The sequence below is a fragment of the Vicugna pacos genome, chromosome X (genome assembly GCF_048564905.1).
Source record: "Vicugna pacos chromosome X, VicPac4, whole genome shotgun sequence".
NCBI lineage: Eukaryota > Metazoa > Chordata > Mammalia > Artiodactyla > Camelidae > Vicugna > Vicugna pacos.
Genome location: NC_133023.1, coordinates 52,856,488 through 52,873,052, shown reverse-complemented (window position 1 = coordinate 52,873,052; position 16,565 = coordinate 52,856,488). Strand labels below are relative to the sequence as shown.

General features: G+C 50.3%; 1 protein-coding gene across 3 annotated transcripts in view; it reads right to left on the bottom strand.

Moving 5' to 3' along the window:
- Positions 1-14,594: 14,594 nt before the first annotated feature.
- Positions 14,595-16,565, bottom strand: part of STARD8 (StAR related lipid transfer domain containing 8) — a 73,599-nt gene continuing 71,628 nt past the window's right edge. For all 3 annotated transcript variants that reach the window (XM_031675241.2, XM_031675242.2, XM_015248680.3), the window contains 2 exons: positions 16,296-16,472; positions 14,595-16,142 (listed from right to left, as the gene is read on the bottom strand). In XM_031675241.2, coding sequence (XP_031531101.1) covers positions 16,025-16,142; positions 16,296-16,472 — 295 coding nt within the window. In that variant the 3' untranslated portion in view covers positions 14,595-16,024. The remainder of the gene's footprint in view (positions 16,143-16,295; positions 16,473-16,565) is intronic.

The following is a 16,565-nucleotide window of genomic DNA, read 5'->3' as shown; positions in this document are numbered from 1 at the left end:
GGAGGTAATTAGGTTCATTTCTGTATTTTTTTAGATGTATTTTTTTAACATTTTTTATTGATTTATAATCATTTTACAATGTTGTGTCAAATTCCAGTGTTCAGCACAATTTTTCAGTCATTCATGGACATATACACACTCATTGTCACATTTTTTTCTCTGTGAGTTATCATAACATTTTGTGTATATTTCCCTGTGCTATACAGTGTAATCTTGTTTATCTATTCTACAATTTTGAAATCCCAGTCTATCCTTTCCCACCCTCCACCCCCTGGTAACCACAAGTCTGTATTCTCTGTCTGTGAGTCTATTTCTGTCCTGTATTTATGCTTTGTGTTTGTTTGTTTGTTTGTTTGTTTGTTTTTGGTTTTGTTTTTTAGATTCCACATATGAGTGATCTCATATGGTATTTTTCTTTCTCTTTCTGGCTTACTTTGCTTAGAATGACATTCTGCAAGAGCATCCATGTTGCTGCAAATGGCATTATGTTGTTGGTTTTTATGGCTGAGTAGTATTCCATTGTATAAAGATACCACATCTTCTTTATCCAGTCACCTGTTGATGGACATTTAGGCTGTTTCCATGTCTTGGCTATTGTAAATAGTGCTGCTATGAGCATTGGGGTGCAGGTGTCTTTTTGAAGTAGGGTTCCTTCTGGATATATGCCCAGGAGCGGGACTCCTGGGTCATATGGGAAGTCTATTCCTAGTCTTTTGAGGAATCTCCACACTGTTTTCCACAGTGGCTGCACCAAACTGCATTCCCACCAGCAGTGTAGGAGGGTTCCCCTTTCTCCACAGCCTCTCCAGCATTTGTCATTTGTGGATTTTTGAATGACGGCCATTCTGACTGGTGTGAGGTGATACCTCATTGTAGTTTTGATTTGCATTTCTCTGATAATTAGTGATATTGAACATTTTTTCATGTGCTTTTTGATCATTTGTATGTCTTCATTTCTGTATTTTTAACGGTGGTACTGAGAATTGAACCCAAGACCTCACACATGCTAAGCACATGCTCTACCACTGAGTTATACCCTCCTCGCCATACTTGTTGAGTAAATGAAGCTGAGTCAAAAAGTATGAGTTTAGGGGTGAAGTGCAACTCAAGAGATGCCTCAAGCCCCACTTGAGGCCCTGTAACCTGGCTCTGTGATCTGGTGACAGGCCCTGAGTTTCTACCATTGGGATGCTTCCTTGGAATTGAAGCATTGGGTCTTGAAGGGACCCCTCTGAGATGCCAACATTTTACCAGGAAGGAGAAACCAGTATTTAGTCACCTCATATTTGCCTACCAACTTTCCCTAGTGTATGTTGATTGAACAAACACTGAACACCCACAAAATACCAGATCCTGTATCCGATGGGCACAGTCCTTGCCCTGTTGGATTCACAGCCTCATGTTGAAGATGCTCCCACCTGAGCACCAGCCTAGCTGAAGAGGGGTAGGTTTTCCCAGCTTGATTTAAAGGGTTTCACTGCTAATCCATACAGCATTTATTCACTGAGCATTGAGAGTATACTAAGTACTGTCTTGATACCGGTGATGCAGCAGAGAACAAAACCATCCAAAATCCCTGCCCTCAGGGGGCTTCTGCTAGAGCAGCATGGGGGAGGGCAAACAATGTATGAAATGCACACATCAATGAATAACATTGAAAGTCAGTTGGTGATGAAGCTGGAAAATGACATAGAAAGTGGTGGGTCCTGGATAGGGTTGTACTTGCCTTCTCAAATAGGTGGTCACAGAAAGCCTCACTGACATTTGAGTAAAAAACCCATGGAGGTCAGAGACCAAGTCATGCAGACATCTGGGGAGATGGGAAGTGTAAAGACACTGAGGCAAGAGTATTCCTGCCACAGTCAAGGGACAGCAAGGAGGCCAGTGTGGCCATTGCAGATGCAATGAGTGGGAGGTAGTAGGAGATGTGATCAGAAAGGTGACAAAGGGCAAAGTTGGTCAGGGCCTTATAGATTCTGTCACAGGGACTTGAGCAAAATCAAAAGCCATTGTGGAGTTTTGAGCAGAGGGTCTTCTGTCTTCTGTGTTGAAGGTGGATCTTAGGAGGCCAAGGTAGAAGTAGGGAGGCTAGTTGAGAGGCTCCAGCAATCATCCAGGTGAGAGATGATGTTAGCAAGGAGTGGGAAGGTTCTGGATGGATTTTGAAAGGAGGACCATCAGAACTTGGATTGGCTGTGGGGTGTGGGAAAAAGATGGTTGTTAAGGATGACTCCAAGGCTTTTGGCCTGAGCAACTGGAAAGATGGAGTTGCCATGTCCTATCAGGATCTAATTTGCAGGGCAGGGTGAAGGGGGAACCAAATTTCTGTGAAGCCCATGACCCCTCCTTTAGGGCCAGTCCCCAGTGCATGCCCCGTTTGACTTGGCAAAGCCCCACATGTTTTGCTGAAAGGGGGGGGATGAGATCTCTGGCAGGCCTAGGTAGAAACCCTGGAGCCTGAGAGAGTCAGTGGGGCCAGATACAACATCTGTGGACCTAGTTCTTCCCTTGGGCCCTGGGCTTCTCAGGGGCATGAGAGCACTGGACATCATGAGGTGCCCCAGCATCTTTCTCTGCTCACAGCTTCCTTTTGACAACTCAGTCCATCCCATCACTCCCGAGGCTTTTGAAGGCTTGTGAGAGAAATCTGTGAGTGCCAGGGAAAGGACTGAGGATTTTAGGGCTAGAGAAAGTTAGGCATGCTCAGTTTTTGGGCTGCAGTGGGAAGAAGATTGGGCTATTTACCAAAGAACCAATAGCCATTGGTTGAATGGGCACCCAGTCCTGTAAGAAACTTGAGTTTGTGGTGGTCTTGGGACTTGGGATTTTCTTTGCCCATGCCTGCTGTCCACTGGCCATCAGTCCTTGGTGGGGGTTGGGGGAGGTGTCCATCCCCCAGTTGTAAATGACCCTGTACCCAGGAGTTCTACTCATCTCTGATCACAGGGATCACTGGTCAGGGCTGGAGGGACATCTGTCACCTCTCCTTGTCCCAGATTTTACCAAGATTTCCCTTAACAAAGAGGACCAAGACTTTAGTCCCCATTATTGGTCTAAAGATCAGAACTATGATCTGTCCCCAGCAAGTGGCTGTGCTGCACACAACCTCCCCACTCTTTTACCTGTTCCTCTGGCATCCTTGGGCCCTGGTGAGCTGGCTGGCCCCTTTGGAGAAGCCGTTCTTAGAGATGAGGCAATAGGACACTTAGGAAAAAGGAATCTTTAGGGCAAAGGGAACTTTGCACAGGAAGATTCACCAGAGAAAGAGGTCTGTGTCTTTCATAGGGAACTAGGAATTTACTTTGTATTTCTCTCTGAAATCAAATTCGCTCTTTAGGGTTTGCCTTTCCACTCAAGCCAGTCCTCCTGGGCCTTCCAGCACACCCACTGCCCAGATAAGCCCTAAGTCCAACCCTGCCCTTGCCCCTGACTCTGTTCTGTCCTTTGGGGTCTTTGTGGCACCCCTTCCCTGGCTCTTTCAGGACCTTTCCCTGGAGTGGCTGTGAGTGGGGGCGGGAACAAGATGGAGGGGAGAGAAGACAAAGCTCAGTGAGTGTTGTTTCTGCAGCCGTTCACCCCTGCACCCTGCTAGCCTTGGGCCTGAAACACTGTGCTGAGCTTATGACCTTGTGGGGACTCTCTCTCCCTGTTTCCGGCTGGACGTCTATTCCCTTGTTCTGCTTAAGCTCCTTAGGCATGCCCCCAGCCTTCTGTATTTCAGATCCCGTGGGAGAAGGATCTGGATACTTCCACTGCAGCAAGAAGTGGGTACCTGGAGTCATGCTACCCAAGTGGGCTAAAGAACGGATCCTCCGGCCATGGTGGACCCACTCTCCGCAAGGGCCTGGATTTTGTATATTGTCTTTCTTCTCACTTGATGTAAGTAAGAACGACACCACTTGAGCCTGGGGCGTGTGATGTGTGTTCTCAGCAATGCGGAATTTTTACCGGAGAATTGGTTCTTATCTCGAGTGGGAAAGAGCTCAACAGTAAGCCACAGTAAAGTAAAAGCAAGTTTACTTAGAGAGATACACATTCCATAGACAGAGTGTGGTCTGTCTCAGAAGGGAGAGCAGACCCAGAGTGTGGAGTCATCTCAGAAAGTGAGACTGGCCCTAGGAGACAGATATCCACTCCATAGGTAGAGGGCAGGCCATCTCAGAAGGCGAGAGGCAGCCCTAGGGTATGAGGTTGTTAGTTTTTATGGGCTGGCTAATTTCATATGCTAACAAGTGGGAGGATTATTCCAACTGTTTTGGGGAAGGGGTGAGGATCCAGGAATGAGGCCCCACTTACTTTTGGGCCTTTTATGGTCAACCTGGGAACTATCATGGCGCCTGTGGGTGTGTCATTTAGCATAAGCTAATATATTACGAGCCGATATGAGGCTTAAGGTCTACTGGAAGTCAAATCTTCTATCATCTTGGACCTAGATGGTTCTAACCAGTTAACCTATCCTCAGTGGCTGTGTCATTCTTTTAATAGTTATGCCCTGCCTTCTCCTCTCCTGTCTCAGAATCATGTGCTGGTCTCTTCCCTGGGTGGTACTTATTTACCTTTTCACCTTGGCAACACAGCCTGACCACCCCCTTCCCCATGAACAGTGACATACTGAGATCAGTTCACATTGCAGTGGCTGTCAGTCACCCCTTGTGTGTATAGGAACCAGGACAACACAAGGCTGAGGGCCTGGCAAGGCCCACCCTCAGAAGGAGGCTTCACTTCAGATGTTCACAAACTTCTTGGCCACATTGTCAAGGCAACTCTGTGACACTTTCTTGGAGGTTACTCTAGGATGAGGCGTGCAGTCCTGGGAAATGCTGACTGGAGACTATGCCTCTGGCTGCGCCCCACCTGGGAGCCAGATAGCCTTCCTGGGCAGCATGCACCTGCCACATCATCTTGCTGAGGTTCACCAGGATGGATGGCAGTAACCTCATCCAACTGCTCCTGGACACTGTCCTGGGCCTCCTGGGGCTGAGATCTTTGTACTTTCTGTAAGTTCTTGATCTTATCTGCCCTTCCCTCCACATTTGCACCAACAAGGGAACAAAAAATCTGGAGTATGTGTGTGTGTGTGTGTGTGTGTGCACAGGTGAGCATGTGTGCACCATGCACAGGTCCATGGGCACGTGAATGTATGCATAGGTCTACCTGCACCTGGGAGAAGGCCAGAGGCTCCTTCTCAAGGAACAGGAGTCCAGAATCCCCCAAGTCCACCCCCAGGGACTGGTGGTGAGTGTGGAAGTCGACCCCAGTTCAGCTTCCTAGACAGTGTGGGCTTGGAAGAAGAGCCCAGCCAGGGGCGGCTATTGCTCAGGGTCACATAGTTCAGAAGCAACAGAGCTGAGATTAGACCCTCAGGGCTCATAACTTACAGAGCAGTGTTTTTTTCTACTACTCCAGAGCAGGGAGAAGAATCTTCATCTTGCCAATCCCTGGAGCACTAGTGAGGCCCTCAGGACCCAGTGGACAGAGCAATGCTTGGTTGTGTAAATGGCCATGTGTCTCCCTGGGTGTCTGGCAGAGTGTTGAGCCTCTGGAGGGCACTCAGTCCTGTCTACTTGCTTGCCACCTCCTAGGCACCTGCTGAACAATTCTTTCCCTATGTGCCAGCCCCATCCATCTGCACCCAGATGCCCAAGCTTCACCAGCTGTGAGGGCCACTCCTTCATGGCTCTGGTAGGAGGGCTGTGGGGTAGACAGTCAGTCCCCTGTAACCCTTCTTTTCTTCTCCCTTCACCTTCTCACCCTTGATGCTCTGGCTTTATGGATTTTGGTCTCACTGGCCTTAGCCAGTTAATCCCAATCATGGCTAGAAGGCTTTGAATTAGACCCAGGTTTCTCAGATGTGACACTACTGACACAAAATTCTTTCTTGTGGCACCTGTACTGTGTCCTGGGCAGCAGCATCTCTGGCCTCTATGTGCCATTCTGTGTGCCACTAGCACACTCCTCCCTTCCGCCCTCTAGTTTTGACAACCAAAACCATTTCCAGATCTTGTCAAATGTCCCCTGGGAGGCAAGAGTGCCTCAGTTGCGAAGCACTGGGTTAGACAGAAGGCAACTGCTCTGGTTCTGCCTCCCTTTCCTGAGAAGGCTGCCGTGTGGGTGGTGGGCTAGTCTAGCTCCAAAGCTCCCAGTACCTCTCTCTACCCATTCCCTGCCAGTCTGCTTGCCTGCTTGGCACTAAAACCTGTAACTCCAGGACCAGCACTTGGTGGCTAGGCCTGGGCACTGCCAACTATACATGTCCCGAAGACTCAGAGGTAGACTGGAGTGAGAGCTGGCGGGGAGGGAAGGGAGCAGGGGTTGGCAGAAGACACTGGGACTAGCCAGTATATCGGCAGCGAAATTGTGTTTGCAGTGCCATGTCCTAGGCCAATTCATCACTTACTTTTGAAGCCTGGTCCAGTCTGAGACTCAGAGAGAACTAAAATGAGAGGAGAAACGTAGGATATGGGCCTTGTTGCTTCTAACCAGTATTTGTCTTATGCTCAATGGCTGTGTCACTTGTTAAATGGTTATAGCCTGCCCACTTTCCTCCTATCTCACCATAAGGATGAAGCCTTACCCTCCTCTACATTTTTTTCTGCTGTTTGACACATCTTCTATGTTTTCTCTCACATTTTAGTTCTCTCTGAGTCACAGTTTCCCTGGCCTATACGGTGGATCTCTAAGCTCTCAGCGCATGGGACTGCCATGAGTCTCAGACTAAAGCAGCCTATGAAGCATAAGGGTGTTTGACCATGGCCTCCATTGCCTTTTCTCATCTCACCATCCCCAGTGGCCTGAGGCCTCAGCTGGTGAGGTGCCTCACTCAGTGATGCTGCAGCACTGTGCATTGTACTCCAGCCCCCACCTCGTGGGAGGACTGGAGAGGGCAAAGCTTTCCAAGCAGCTGAGCCCCTGAGCCCCAGAAAGAGCCGGGTGTAAGTTTGCCACTCAGGTGTAAACAATCAGATATACAGTTGGGGACAGACTTGGCCTGGGAGGGGGCAGATGGTCAGAGGAATCTCATGCTTGGTGCTCAGGCCTATTTCTCTTCTTCCCACTTGTCCCTTTGAACTGTATCCAGAGGAGGAACTCAGTCCTGCTGTTAGCCAGACTGACTCCTTGCATGTCCTCCCCAAAGTCTGATTCCAACTCCAGGCGTCATGGGAATCATTTGGGACAGCCCCTGCTTCCAGGCAAGAAGCTACCAGATGAGTGGTCCTTTAGTGATGCACTGAATGAGGAAGTGCTTCCTAACACCCAACTCCAATCTCTCCAGCTACTCACTGGACCTACTTCCTCTCTTTCCTTCATGGACACAGAAGGCACTTCTCACCAACCTCAGGGTGAAAAACAGTCTCTGGCGTTTGCTGTTCTTTCTCTGACTGGGCTCCAGTTTCAAGCCCCTCTGCTTTGCCAAGTTTATTCCACTGGGTCTTATACCCACCACCCCACCCAACCCCAACTCTTTTCGGGTATTTAGAGTTTGGCAAACCAAGTTTAAAATCCAGGCTCCCTCATTTGCTAGCTTGTGGTCTCAGGTAGGTCCCTTTACCTCTCCGGGTTTCAGTTGTCCTCATCTGTAAAATGGAACTATTCCTCACGGGACTGTTGTGAAAAGCGAATGAGTGGAATGCATGTAAAGTACTCAACACAGTGCGTGTTATGATCAATGCACACCAAGTACTAGAGGAGGAAAGATGTGTAAAGTACATACGTAGTGCCTGGCACATTGTAAGCACTAAATGAACGTCAGCTACTATTACCCTGATACCCACCCAAGGGTCTTTTGGAAACAAATCAAATATATTTTATGTGAGGCGGTGCAGAGACCCATCTGGCTCCTCAGACAAGTGAAACCGTGAGAAAAGGCTCTCCTTAAAAAAAAAAAGAAAAGAAAAAAAGAAAGGAAAGAAAAGGCTTTCTGCCTCACTCACACCCCACCCTGCTGCCAACACTTCACTGACTGAGCTCTTCCCACCCAACCGACACTGAGACACACAGACCCAATTTGTTCAAATCCAACTCCACCACTAAGTAGCTAAGGATAATGTTGAGCAAGTACCTTCCTTTACCTCTCTGAGCCTCAGTTTCTGCACCTTTAAAATAGGGATAAAATTGTACCTATTGCTACCAAATCCAAACTCATTCTGCTCGCCACACAACAGGCCAATAAATCGGAAGATGAGGTGCTGGGGCAAGGAATAGCGACTTTATTTGGAAAGCCGGCACACCGAGAGGATGGCAGACTAATGTCTTGGAGAACCATCCTGCTCTAGTCAGAACGGAGGCTCCTTTTATACAAAAAAATGGGGGAGGGGTGTGGTTGGTTGTTGTAAACTTCTTGCTGCAGGAATTCTTTGTTCTTGCAGCCGTCCATGTGGGTCAGGCCATGGTGTCCCTGTAAACCTCCAACAAAACAAAGGTTATTCTCTATTTTGCAACTTGCCATCTCTACAGAAGTGCAGGAGTGCTAACATTCTTAAAGGTCAAAGCCCGGAGAAAAGGCTCTCTTGTATATTTCAGGCTAAAAGCAACATTGTTTCACAAAAGGTGCAGAGCTAGCAAGACTAAGCCTAGAAAACAGGGCACAGTGGTCAAAACTAAAGGAACAGGTTCCATATGGAGTCAGATTTGTTCTCTATTACACTATCTTAGGATTTCGTGAGTATCTAATAAGAAAACCAGTGGATGAACTGTGTCAAACACCCTGGAGAGGGTTTGGGTTTCATTTCTATGGTTTCCCCTTCTTGTCCTGGGCCCTAGGTCCTGCCTCCCTCCTCAGCACCCTGCCCGCTTTCCCATCTTCCTTTCCCCCCATCTCCTCTGCTTCCCCTCTTCATAAAGCTGTTACAGGCCAGGACATGGCCACTTCCTCTGCCTACACAGGCAGCACTTGTTTATGCTGGTGTTTTTCTGTGACCTGGACAACGTGTCCCACTCCAGGGACAAGCTGGAACCAGTGCTCCAGCCGCTCCACCCCGGAGAGGGGGGAAAGCTGGTTGGCAGGAGGCCAGGCACAGGCAGGGCCCAGCTCTTCCCTTTCCCCGCAGAGGGGAGGAAGCTAGGAGCCCAGGGCTCTGCCTCCCAGTCAGGAGCCTGGGACCATAAATTGCTCTCATTTGACAGCTAGGAGTTTGTCCAAGGTCATAGGAGCCAGTCAGAGGCCCTGACAGGAACTTGCTTGCTTCTCCGGACTAGGAAGCACAGCTAGGGTGGGGCTGGGAAATGAGAAAGGGTATCCACACTTAAACAAGGAAGCAGGAAGTGTCTTTGTGGTCACCGCAATCAGTGCACCCAAAGTGAAGCAGAGAGACCGGCATCCCACTGCCCAGGCCTCAGTCCCTCTCCACTCTGAGCAGCGATGTTTTTACTCATTTGTAAGTTCTCTGCTGCCTTCTGCCAGCCAGCAGGGTCAGCTGATGGTTAAGTATAGTAGCCCCCGCACCTAGGGCCCACAAAAATGTTTTTTTCCTATTATTGAAGTATACTCAGTTTACAATGTTGAGTCAATTTCTGGTGCACAGCATGTTTCAATCATGCATATACATACATATATTCCTTTTCATATTCTTTTTCATTATAGGTTAGTACAAGATATTAAATATAGTTACTTGTGCTATAGAAAATTTTTTTAATTTTAATTTAATTGAGACTCAGAGGAAAAAAATGAATATGAGAATAACAAAAATATAATGATTAGTCCAGCCCAGACAATATTTGTCTTTGTACCTATGCAGTTGTAAAATAGATTTTTAAATATTATTTGGGACAGAAGGGTCTGTGAAGGCCAAAGTAGCCAGGGCCATGCAAATTCATCTACGGCCCCGGTCTCCACTCAATCCCAGGTCTTCCCCTTGGGCTTGAGGCACCATCTGCCTGTCTAGTGGTTGCATGTGGCTACCCAGGGCCCTTCCTGGGCATGGCAGGAATCCTGGGGGCAGGACAGGCCAACCCTTAGTAGGCTGCAGGGGTGGCCTTTGGGCAGGGGAGGGCTGTCTCCGCGATCAGTGTGCATGCCTGCAGCCCCACCCCTCTGCCCTCCCTCGTGGTCTCTCTCCTCTTCAGCCAGCTTTCCTGAATAGCTTTTCCTCTCTTGTTCAACAGCTCTCACGCCTACCACTCCCGGTTCCTTCCCCACTGTTCTCCCACCACCCTCACCAACGGAAACGCCACTTCCCCCCAGCCCGCACAGCCCTGCTCCCCATCCTCCCCTCCGCAGCAGGATGACACTACCAGCAGGAGGTAGGAGCATCTCTCCCTTCACGCTGGACTGTAGTGGGAAGAAGACAAGCTTCGGAGTCTGAGCAGAAGTCCCAGCTCAGCTGCTTACTTGCTGTGGACCCCAGAGTGAGTCTACTTGCCTCTCAGACTCTCAGATCTCCGTCCAGGACAAGTGGATGCTAACAGTGCACAGGGGACTTTTGAGGTTGAAAGGCAGGGCAGGGGGCCTGGTATAGAGGTATGGAGTAGGTGCTCAGTATCCACATGCTCCCTCCTGGGTGGCAGAAGGGCTCAATGCCATCCTCCCTCACCCTTCCCCAGCTTCCTTTGAGCTCCTGTATACCTTCCCATCGTCACAGACCCCATGTCATGTTCTCTCATGTCTCCATACACACCACTATTTCGCTGCATTCAGCGGACACTCCCTGAGCTCCCAGACACTGGCTCTTCTCTGCCAGATCCGGTGCTGGCCACTGGGCCTACAGAGATGCCTCTCGCCTGGTCCCTGTCCTGGATGTTGTAGCCTAGGTGAGGAGATGAGCTTATGCAGTTAAGGTTAGTTTTATGTGATGAAATTCCACTTAAAAAGTGCTTCATGAGTGCAGGGACAGGTTTGTTAGGAAAGGCTGGCTGAGTCTTGAAGGGTGTGAACAGCTAGAGAGGAGAAAAGGGGACAAACCAAGTCGTGGGGGTATGGGGGTTGGAGCCTTCGAGAATAAGGGCTTGGAGTGAATGAACCAACACAGTAAACAGTGAGGAAGTGCTCCCTCTACACCTGGGACTGTACTGGGTACTGTGCTGGGTGTATGGGCTCCTTGCAACTCCCTAGCGAGGAAGGCATTCCTGTACCCATTTTATAGATGAGAAAACTGAGGCTCAAAGAGTCAACTTCATGCTGCTAAGAAGTGGCAGAGCCAGGACTTGAACCCACTTCTGTGACTCAGATGCCATCACTGGACCTCCCTGCCTCCCTGAGCTGGGTGCTGTGAAGGACTCAGAGATGAACTCCGCCAGGATCCTGATCCCAGGGGCTCTCAAGCTAATGGGGAGACTGGGAGTGTGACTGGTGCTAAAAGAACCATAAGAGGAGGCATAAGCAAGATGGAGGCCTTAAAACAGATGCAAAGGGCAATGACAACTCAGAGTGAGGACAGAACAAATGTTGCTAAAATTTGGGGAATGACTTTTTGGAGACATATTAGAGTTGAGTGTTGCCAGACTGGTGAGGTTGGAGGGTGATCATGCTTTGTAATAATCAACCTACCTCTCTCTGAACATCATCTTACTTATGTATGGGGAAACTAGGACCCCAAAAGGTTAAATTGTTGGTTCACGACTCCACAGCTAAGAACTGGCAGAGCTGAGACATGAACCTGGGTCCTCTGAGTCCAAGTCAGTCCTACATCCACTCCAGGCAGAGAGAACTAAAGGCGCATGCCCGGGACACGTCAGGAGAAGAGAGGTGAATGGAGGAAGAAACTTGGTGGACAGGTCAAGGCTGCACTTGTGGGGTCCTGGATGCCACAGTTTGGGTAGTCAACTGTGGGGGGCAGAATGGAGGCATGGGTGGTTTTTGAGTCAGAAAGACATAGGGTGACAATCGACTTTAGAGCGATTGACCTGGTACTAAGTATAGATGGAAATTGGTGGAAGAAGAGAGACAGGAGGTGAGGGTCTCTCCTAAATATCCATGTGGAAAGGAATGCCAAATGAGCTGGCTGCCACAGACCCTGAGGCTGGGGCTGGATACAGGGCACACCGTGCAGGGGGACTCAATTGGACGTGGCTACTTCCCCGTTAGGCCCAAGACATCTGGCCCTACCTCCCTGACCCCATCTACTCCCCTTTCCCCTGCTCCCTGCACCCCAACCACGCTGACCAGCTGCTCCTCCTTACTTTGTCTCCACTCCAAAGCCATTGTACTTGCTCACTCTTTCCTCTTCCCTGGAACTCTTGACCCATTCATGCCCCATTCCTTCTTGCCACGTCTTGGCTTGCTTACATGTCACCTGCTCAGAGAGGCACTCTCTGACCACCCTATTGGAGTAAGCACTCAGTCACTACTACCTCATCCAGCTCTATTGGCTTCATCACCCTTATCATAGCTGAAGTCATCTTGTGTATCGTCCACCTCCTTCCACTCACCCATCTACTAGAATGTACACCAAAGGCAGATGGGAACCTTATCGGTCTTCTTCCCTGCTTTCTTCTCTGTGTCTCAACAGAGTCTGGCATATAACAGAGAGTTATATGGCAGAAGGGATGAGCATTTGAAGGGATGGATAGAGGCTCTGGTTGAGAGGGAAGGAAGGATCATGGCTGATTTGGGGATCTGAGCTGGGCAGCCAGGAAGATAAAACTGCTTCAAATCGAGACAAAGCAGGCAGCAGGGAGCAGACTGTGTGTGGGAAGATGGTGAGTTTGGCTGGGGCCTGTTGCGTTTGATACACAGGTGGGGCCTCCAGGTGGAGAGGTCTACTCCTGCAGTGGGAAATACTGGCCAGAGCCAAAGGAAGTGATGGGGCTCTTGGTACGGATGAGCGGGGCAGGGGGATTTGCACAGAGGTGTAAACAGAAGCAGTGGATGTCAGCTAGGTCCCTAATGAGCACAGTGAGGCAGAGAGGACAGGATAAGGAAAGAGTGCTTCAAGAAGGAAGTTATCTTCCTTATGGCCATGGGGCCAAATTCACAAGGAAGAAGTAGAGTGAAAACTAATCAATAGTTCAGATGCAAAGAGGTCACTGGGATCTTTAGAGCCTGGTGAGGAGGTAGGTGTGTTCAGAATGGTGGGAGCCAAGGCTATGGGGATCTGGGAGCCAAAAGAGTAAGTAGGGTGTTGACGCCAATCATGAAAAACATCTGCACATGCACCCCCACCCACCAAGCCCAAGCCCTCCTTACAGAGTCTAACTGGCAGGGAGGAGGCAGGAGGAGGCAGGGCAGGGAGACTAGCATTTATTCATGTCTGCCATGTGTGCCACTGCACAGCCACCTTCACAACCACTGGCTCCTTTAGCCCTGATGACAACCTTGCAAGATATAAACGATCATTAGCCTCAGAAAGGTTACCTGTATCACTTAAGGTCACCCAGCTAAGTGACAATACAGTGAGATCTTAGCCTGGGTCAGTCTACCATCTCCCCTCAGCCACTCTGGCAATAAGGCACCAGGGACTAGCAAATAAGAGATTGATTGTCCAGTTCCCATGTGGGATTCGGTCTGGCTTCATGGAGGTAGTGGGTCAGGGGAAGCATAAGAGGAGAAAGTATAGGCAATGGGGTAGGGAATTTGAGGGTGAGAGTTCTCTGGCACCAGGAAAAAGCCATCTCAACGTGGATCGAGGTACAAGACTGAGGGCTAGAAAGGGCCATGGGCAGTGCTTGTTGTGGGTGGAAGTGTGGGGCCTGGGCGGCCTCGTCCTTGTGACATCTACTCCGTGTCTCTAGGCTGTGGCAGTCCATTCACAGACTGCGTGGTGGAGCCAAGACCCTCCAGGCAGCAGCAATGAGGAAAGGCCAGAGGCATGTAGGTACAGCTGAACCCAGAAGAAGAGACTGGTAGAAGGTAACAGAGAAGTGGGACCCCAATCTGTTCAGGCTGGGTTGGGGTGCAGACTGGGGCGGGCCATACTGAACACTGACTGAGCCAGACTTGTGATGAGGTTATCCCCAGCCTGTTTGGCCCCAGAGGAAGCTGAGGTTTGGAGAGAGAGAGCAGGACTTGTTTGCCCCAGGCTGCTGAACAGCACTCAAAAGCTATGCAGACACAGATTGATTGCAAAGCCTGTACACTCTCTTCAGCTGCCCCTTGGAGCTTGGGGATTTTATGATTATGGCAATGTGGCAAGGAAAGCCTTTCCTGCAGAAAGTCCAGATGAGAGGGCCTCTCTTTACTGGCCACTAAAGCCAGACCAGGGGCTGCCTTGAAGCACTCAGACCTGTATTAGGCTGGCTTATAGGTAGAACAGGGTCCCCAAGGCTCCTGAGGCTGGGTCTCCACCCTTCATCTTTCAGCCTGGGTTGTGTGCAGCAGGGGAAGTAAGGAGAGCGTAGCCAGGGGCAATCTCTCCATAGGGCTTTCGTCAGGATGCCTGAGGTCATGCTTGTGGGCTGCTCAGATAAGGGCTTTTGGTCAGGTCAGGGAATGGGGTTTGCAGCTTCTGCCCAAGCCCTGGCTTCTCAGAATCCCACCTGCCCCACCCCCAAATCACCTCCCAAAGAGAACGGCTGAGGCCCTTCCCCATTTCTCCTGCGGTCTCCCTGAGTCCTATGCTGGTACTGCTCACAGCCTCTGACCCTAACACTGAGCCTGCATTGTAACCTGCCCCTGGTCCCTAGCCCATCGTCTCAGCAAAGACAGCTACACAGACAGAGAGTACATCTCTAGTAATGCTTTATTGCTCCTCGGTGGTGGGGGGTGTCACGTGGACCCTGCTCTCCACCTCCCCTGTCGCATCTTAAGTGCCCTGCCCCTTGAGGCTTTCCAGACCCCTGCTCCCACCCACAGACTATGGTACATTCATGATAGAATATGTGTGTGTGTATATATAGATGTGTGTGTGTGTGTGTATATATATATATGTAACTATATATATACAAGTACATTTTTATATTCTGACTGTACAGTATTTATAGTTACAAATAAAATAGATAGGTTTAAAAATTGCAACTGGTTGGCTGGAACGCATCCCACTACAGTTTATTCAGCCAAAAAATAATAATAAAGCACCAGTTGGCGTTGGGCACTCGACTCTCTACATGAACCAAGATGGCTGGTGGGTGGGCTAGGTCAGGTGTGGATCAAGCCCTGGCGGGATGAGATGACATTAGGCCCTTCCATCTGGCAGCCTGGCCACCTGAACCAGGGGCCAGATCTCTGCTTGAGGAAGGGGCTGTCATGTAAAAGCAGGAAAAGGGACACCGACACGGATAGTGTCTCCTCTCACCATCTGCTTTTGCTAGGCCTGTGTGGTAGGAGCAAGGGTGTTTACTTTCTAGACACGGCAGTGTGTGGGCAACAGCTGCACAAGACCGCAGGGAGTGGCAGATAAAGTGTGGGGCCCGAGTCTGGGGAGACTGATTCATTGGTCTCCTGAGACCTGAGGAAGGAAGGTTCCCCCCTACTCTCACATCCCAAGCTATCCCAAAATTGTCATGTCGCCTATTGGGGCCTGTCAGCGCCCACTCTTTAAATGAGCCTCATAAAAGTCAGCATCGTATATACACAAATCAGACAGCTCACAAGGGCTGGGGCTACCCTGTGCTCTGCCCCTGTGCCCATCTGTTCCAGCCCAATTTCTCTGTATAAGCCAGTTCCAAGCCAATGTTGGCCCAAAGGCAGGACCGTAACCTCCTGTCCAACTTCAAAGGGACTCTGGCACCAAACAGGATGGCTTGGCCTCTCAGAACGCCAGAGAGCTGGGAGCACACACTGTTCTCTGCCTCCTTGCCCCGCAGGTTGAGAGATCCAGGAAGGCTTCAGATCGACTGGTGGCTTTGCAGACCTGGAGAGCAGTAGCCTTCTTCTTGCTCCAAAATGACTCCTCTCTCCCGGAAGGGCAGAACACAGGTGTAGGGGTAGAGGTGGAGTAAAGACTGGACACTGAAATTCTCTTTTCCTCCCATGTATGTGTGGAGGAGCTTCAGGAAGTAAGGAGGACCACACAGGCTTGCCTCTGCCCCTGGAAGTGGCATCCATTGTGGTGGGGGCAGAGGCTCTGCTCTCATCCCCCCACTAATCCTGATTAATGCCTTGGTGCTGGGGGAGTAGGGCTTGGGTGGTGCCACCCTGGGAGCAGACCGAGGCTCACAACTTTGTCTCTGGTCCAGCTGCCTGCAGGGTAGGGAAGGAGTCCCGGATCTTTGCCACTTCCATGGCACACAGATGCCCAAAGACTTTGTTGTACCAGTCAGGAGAACGGCCCCTGGGGAGGTAGAAGCAGGCAGGTATAAGCCAGGGGTTCTTCCCTGGAGCCCTTGCCAGGGACAAGGAAGCCAGGACTTGCTGCCCTCCCCTCACCGGGGATCAGTGGCACAGGGCAGAGGTGGGAGAGCGCCTGGGCTGAGGAGGCTGGTACCTGAGGTCAGCACGGCAGATGTGAGTGAGCCGGGAGCGGCCTAGGCCGCAGGGCTCCATGAGGTACTGGGACGTGAGCATCAGAGCCCGCACCCCCGACTCCGGCACAGGTTGCTCAGGATCCAGGGACTGAGAGAGGAGCAGGCAACCCCCGCGGGGTAGGTCAGAGCGCCACATCCTGGGGACAAGGGAGACATGTTCAGCTTCCTGGCGCTGGTTCCCATCCTACCTCCCTGGTCCCCTCAAGCACAGCAGGGTGATAGCTAGGGCC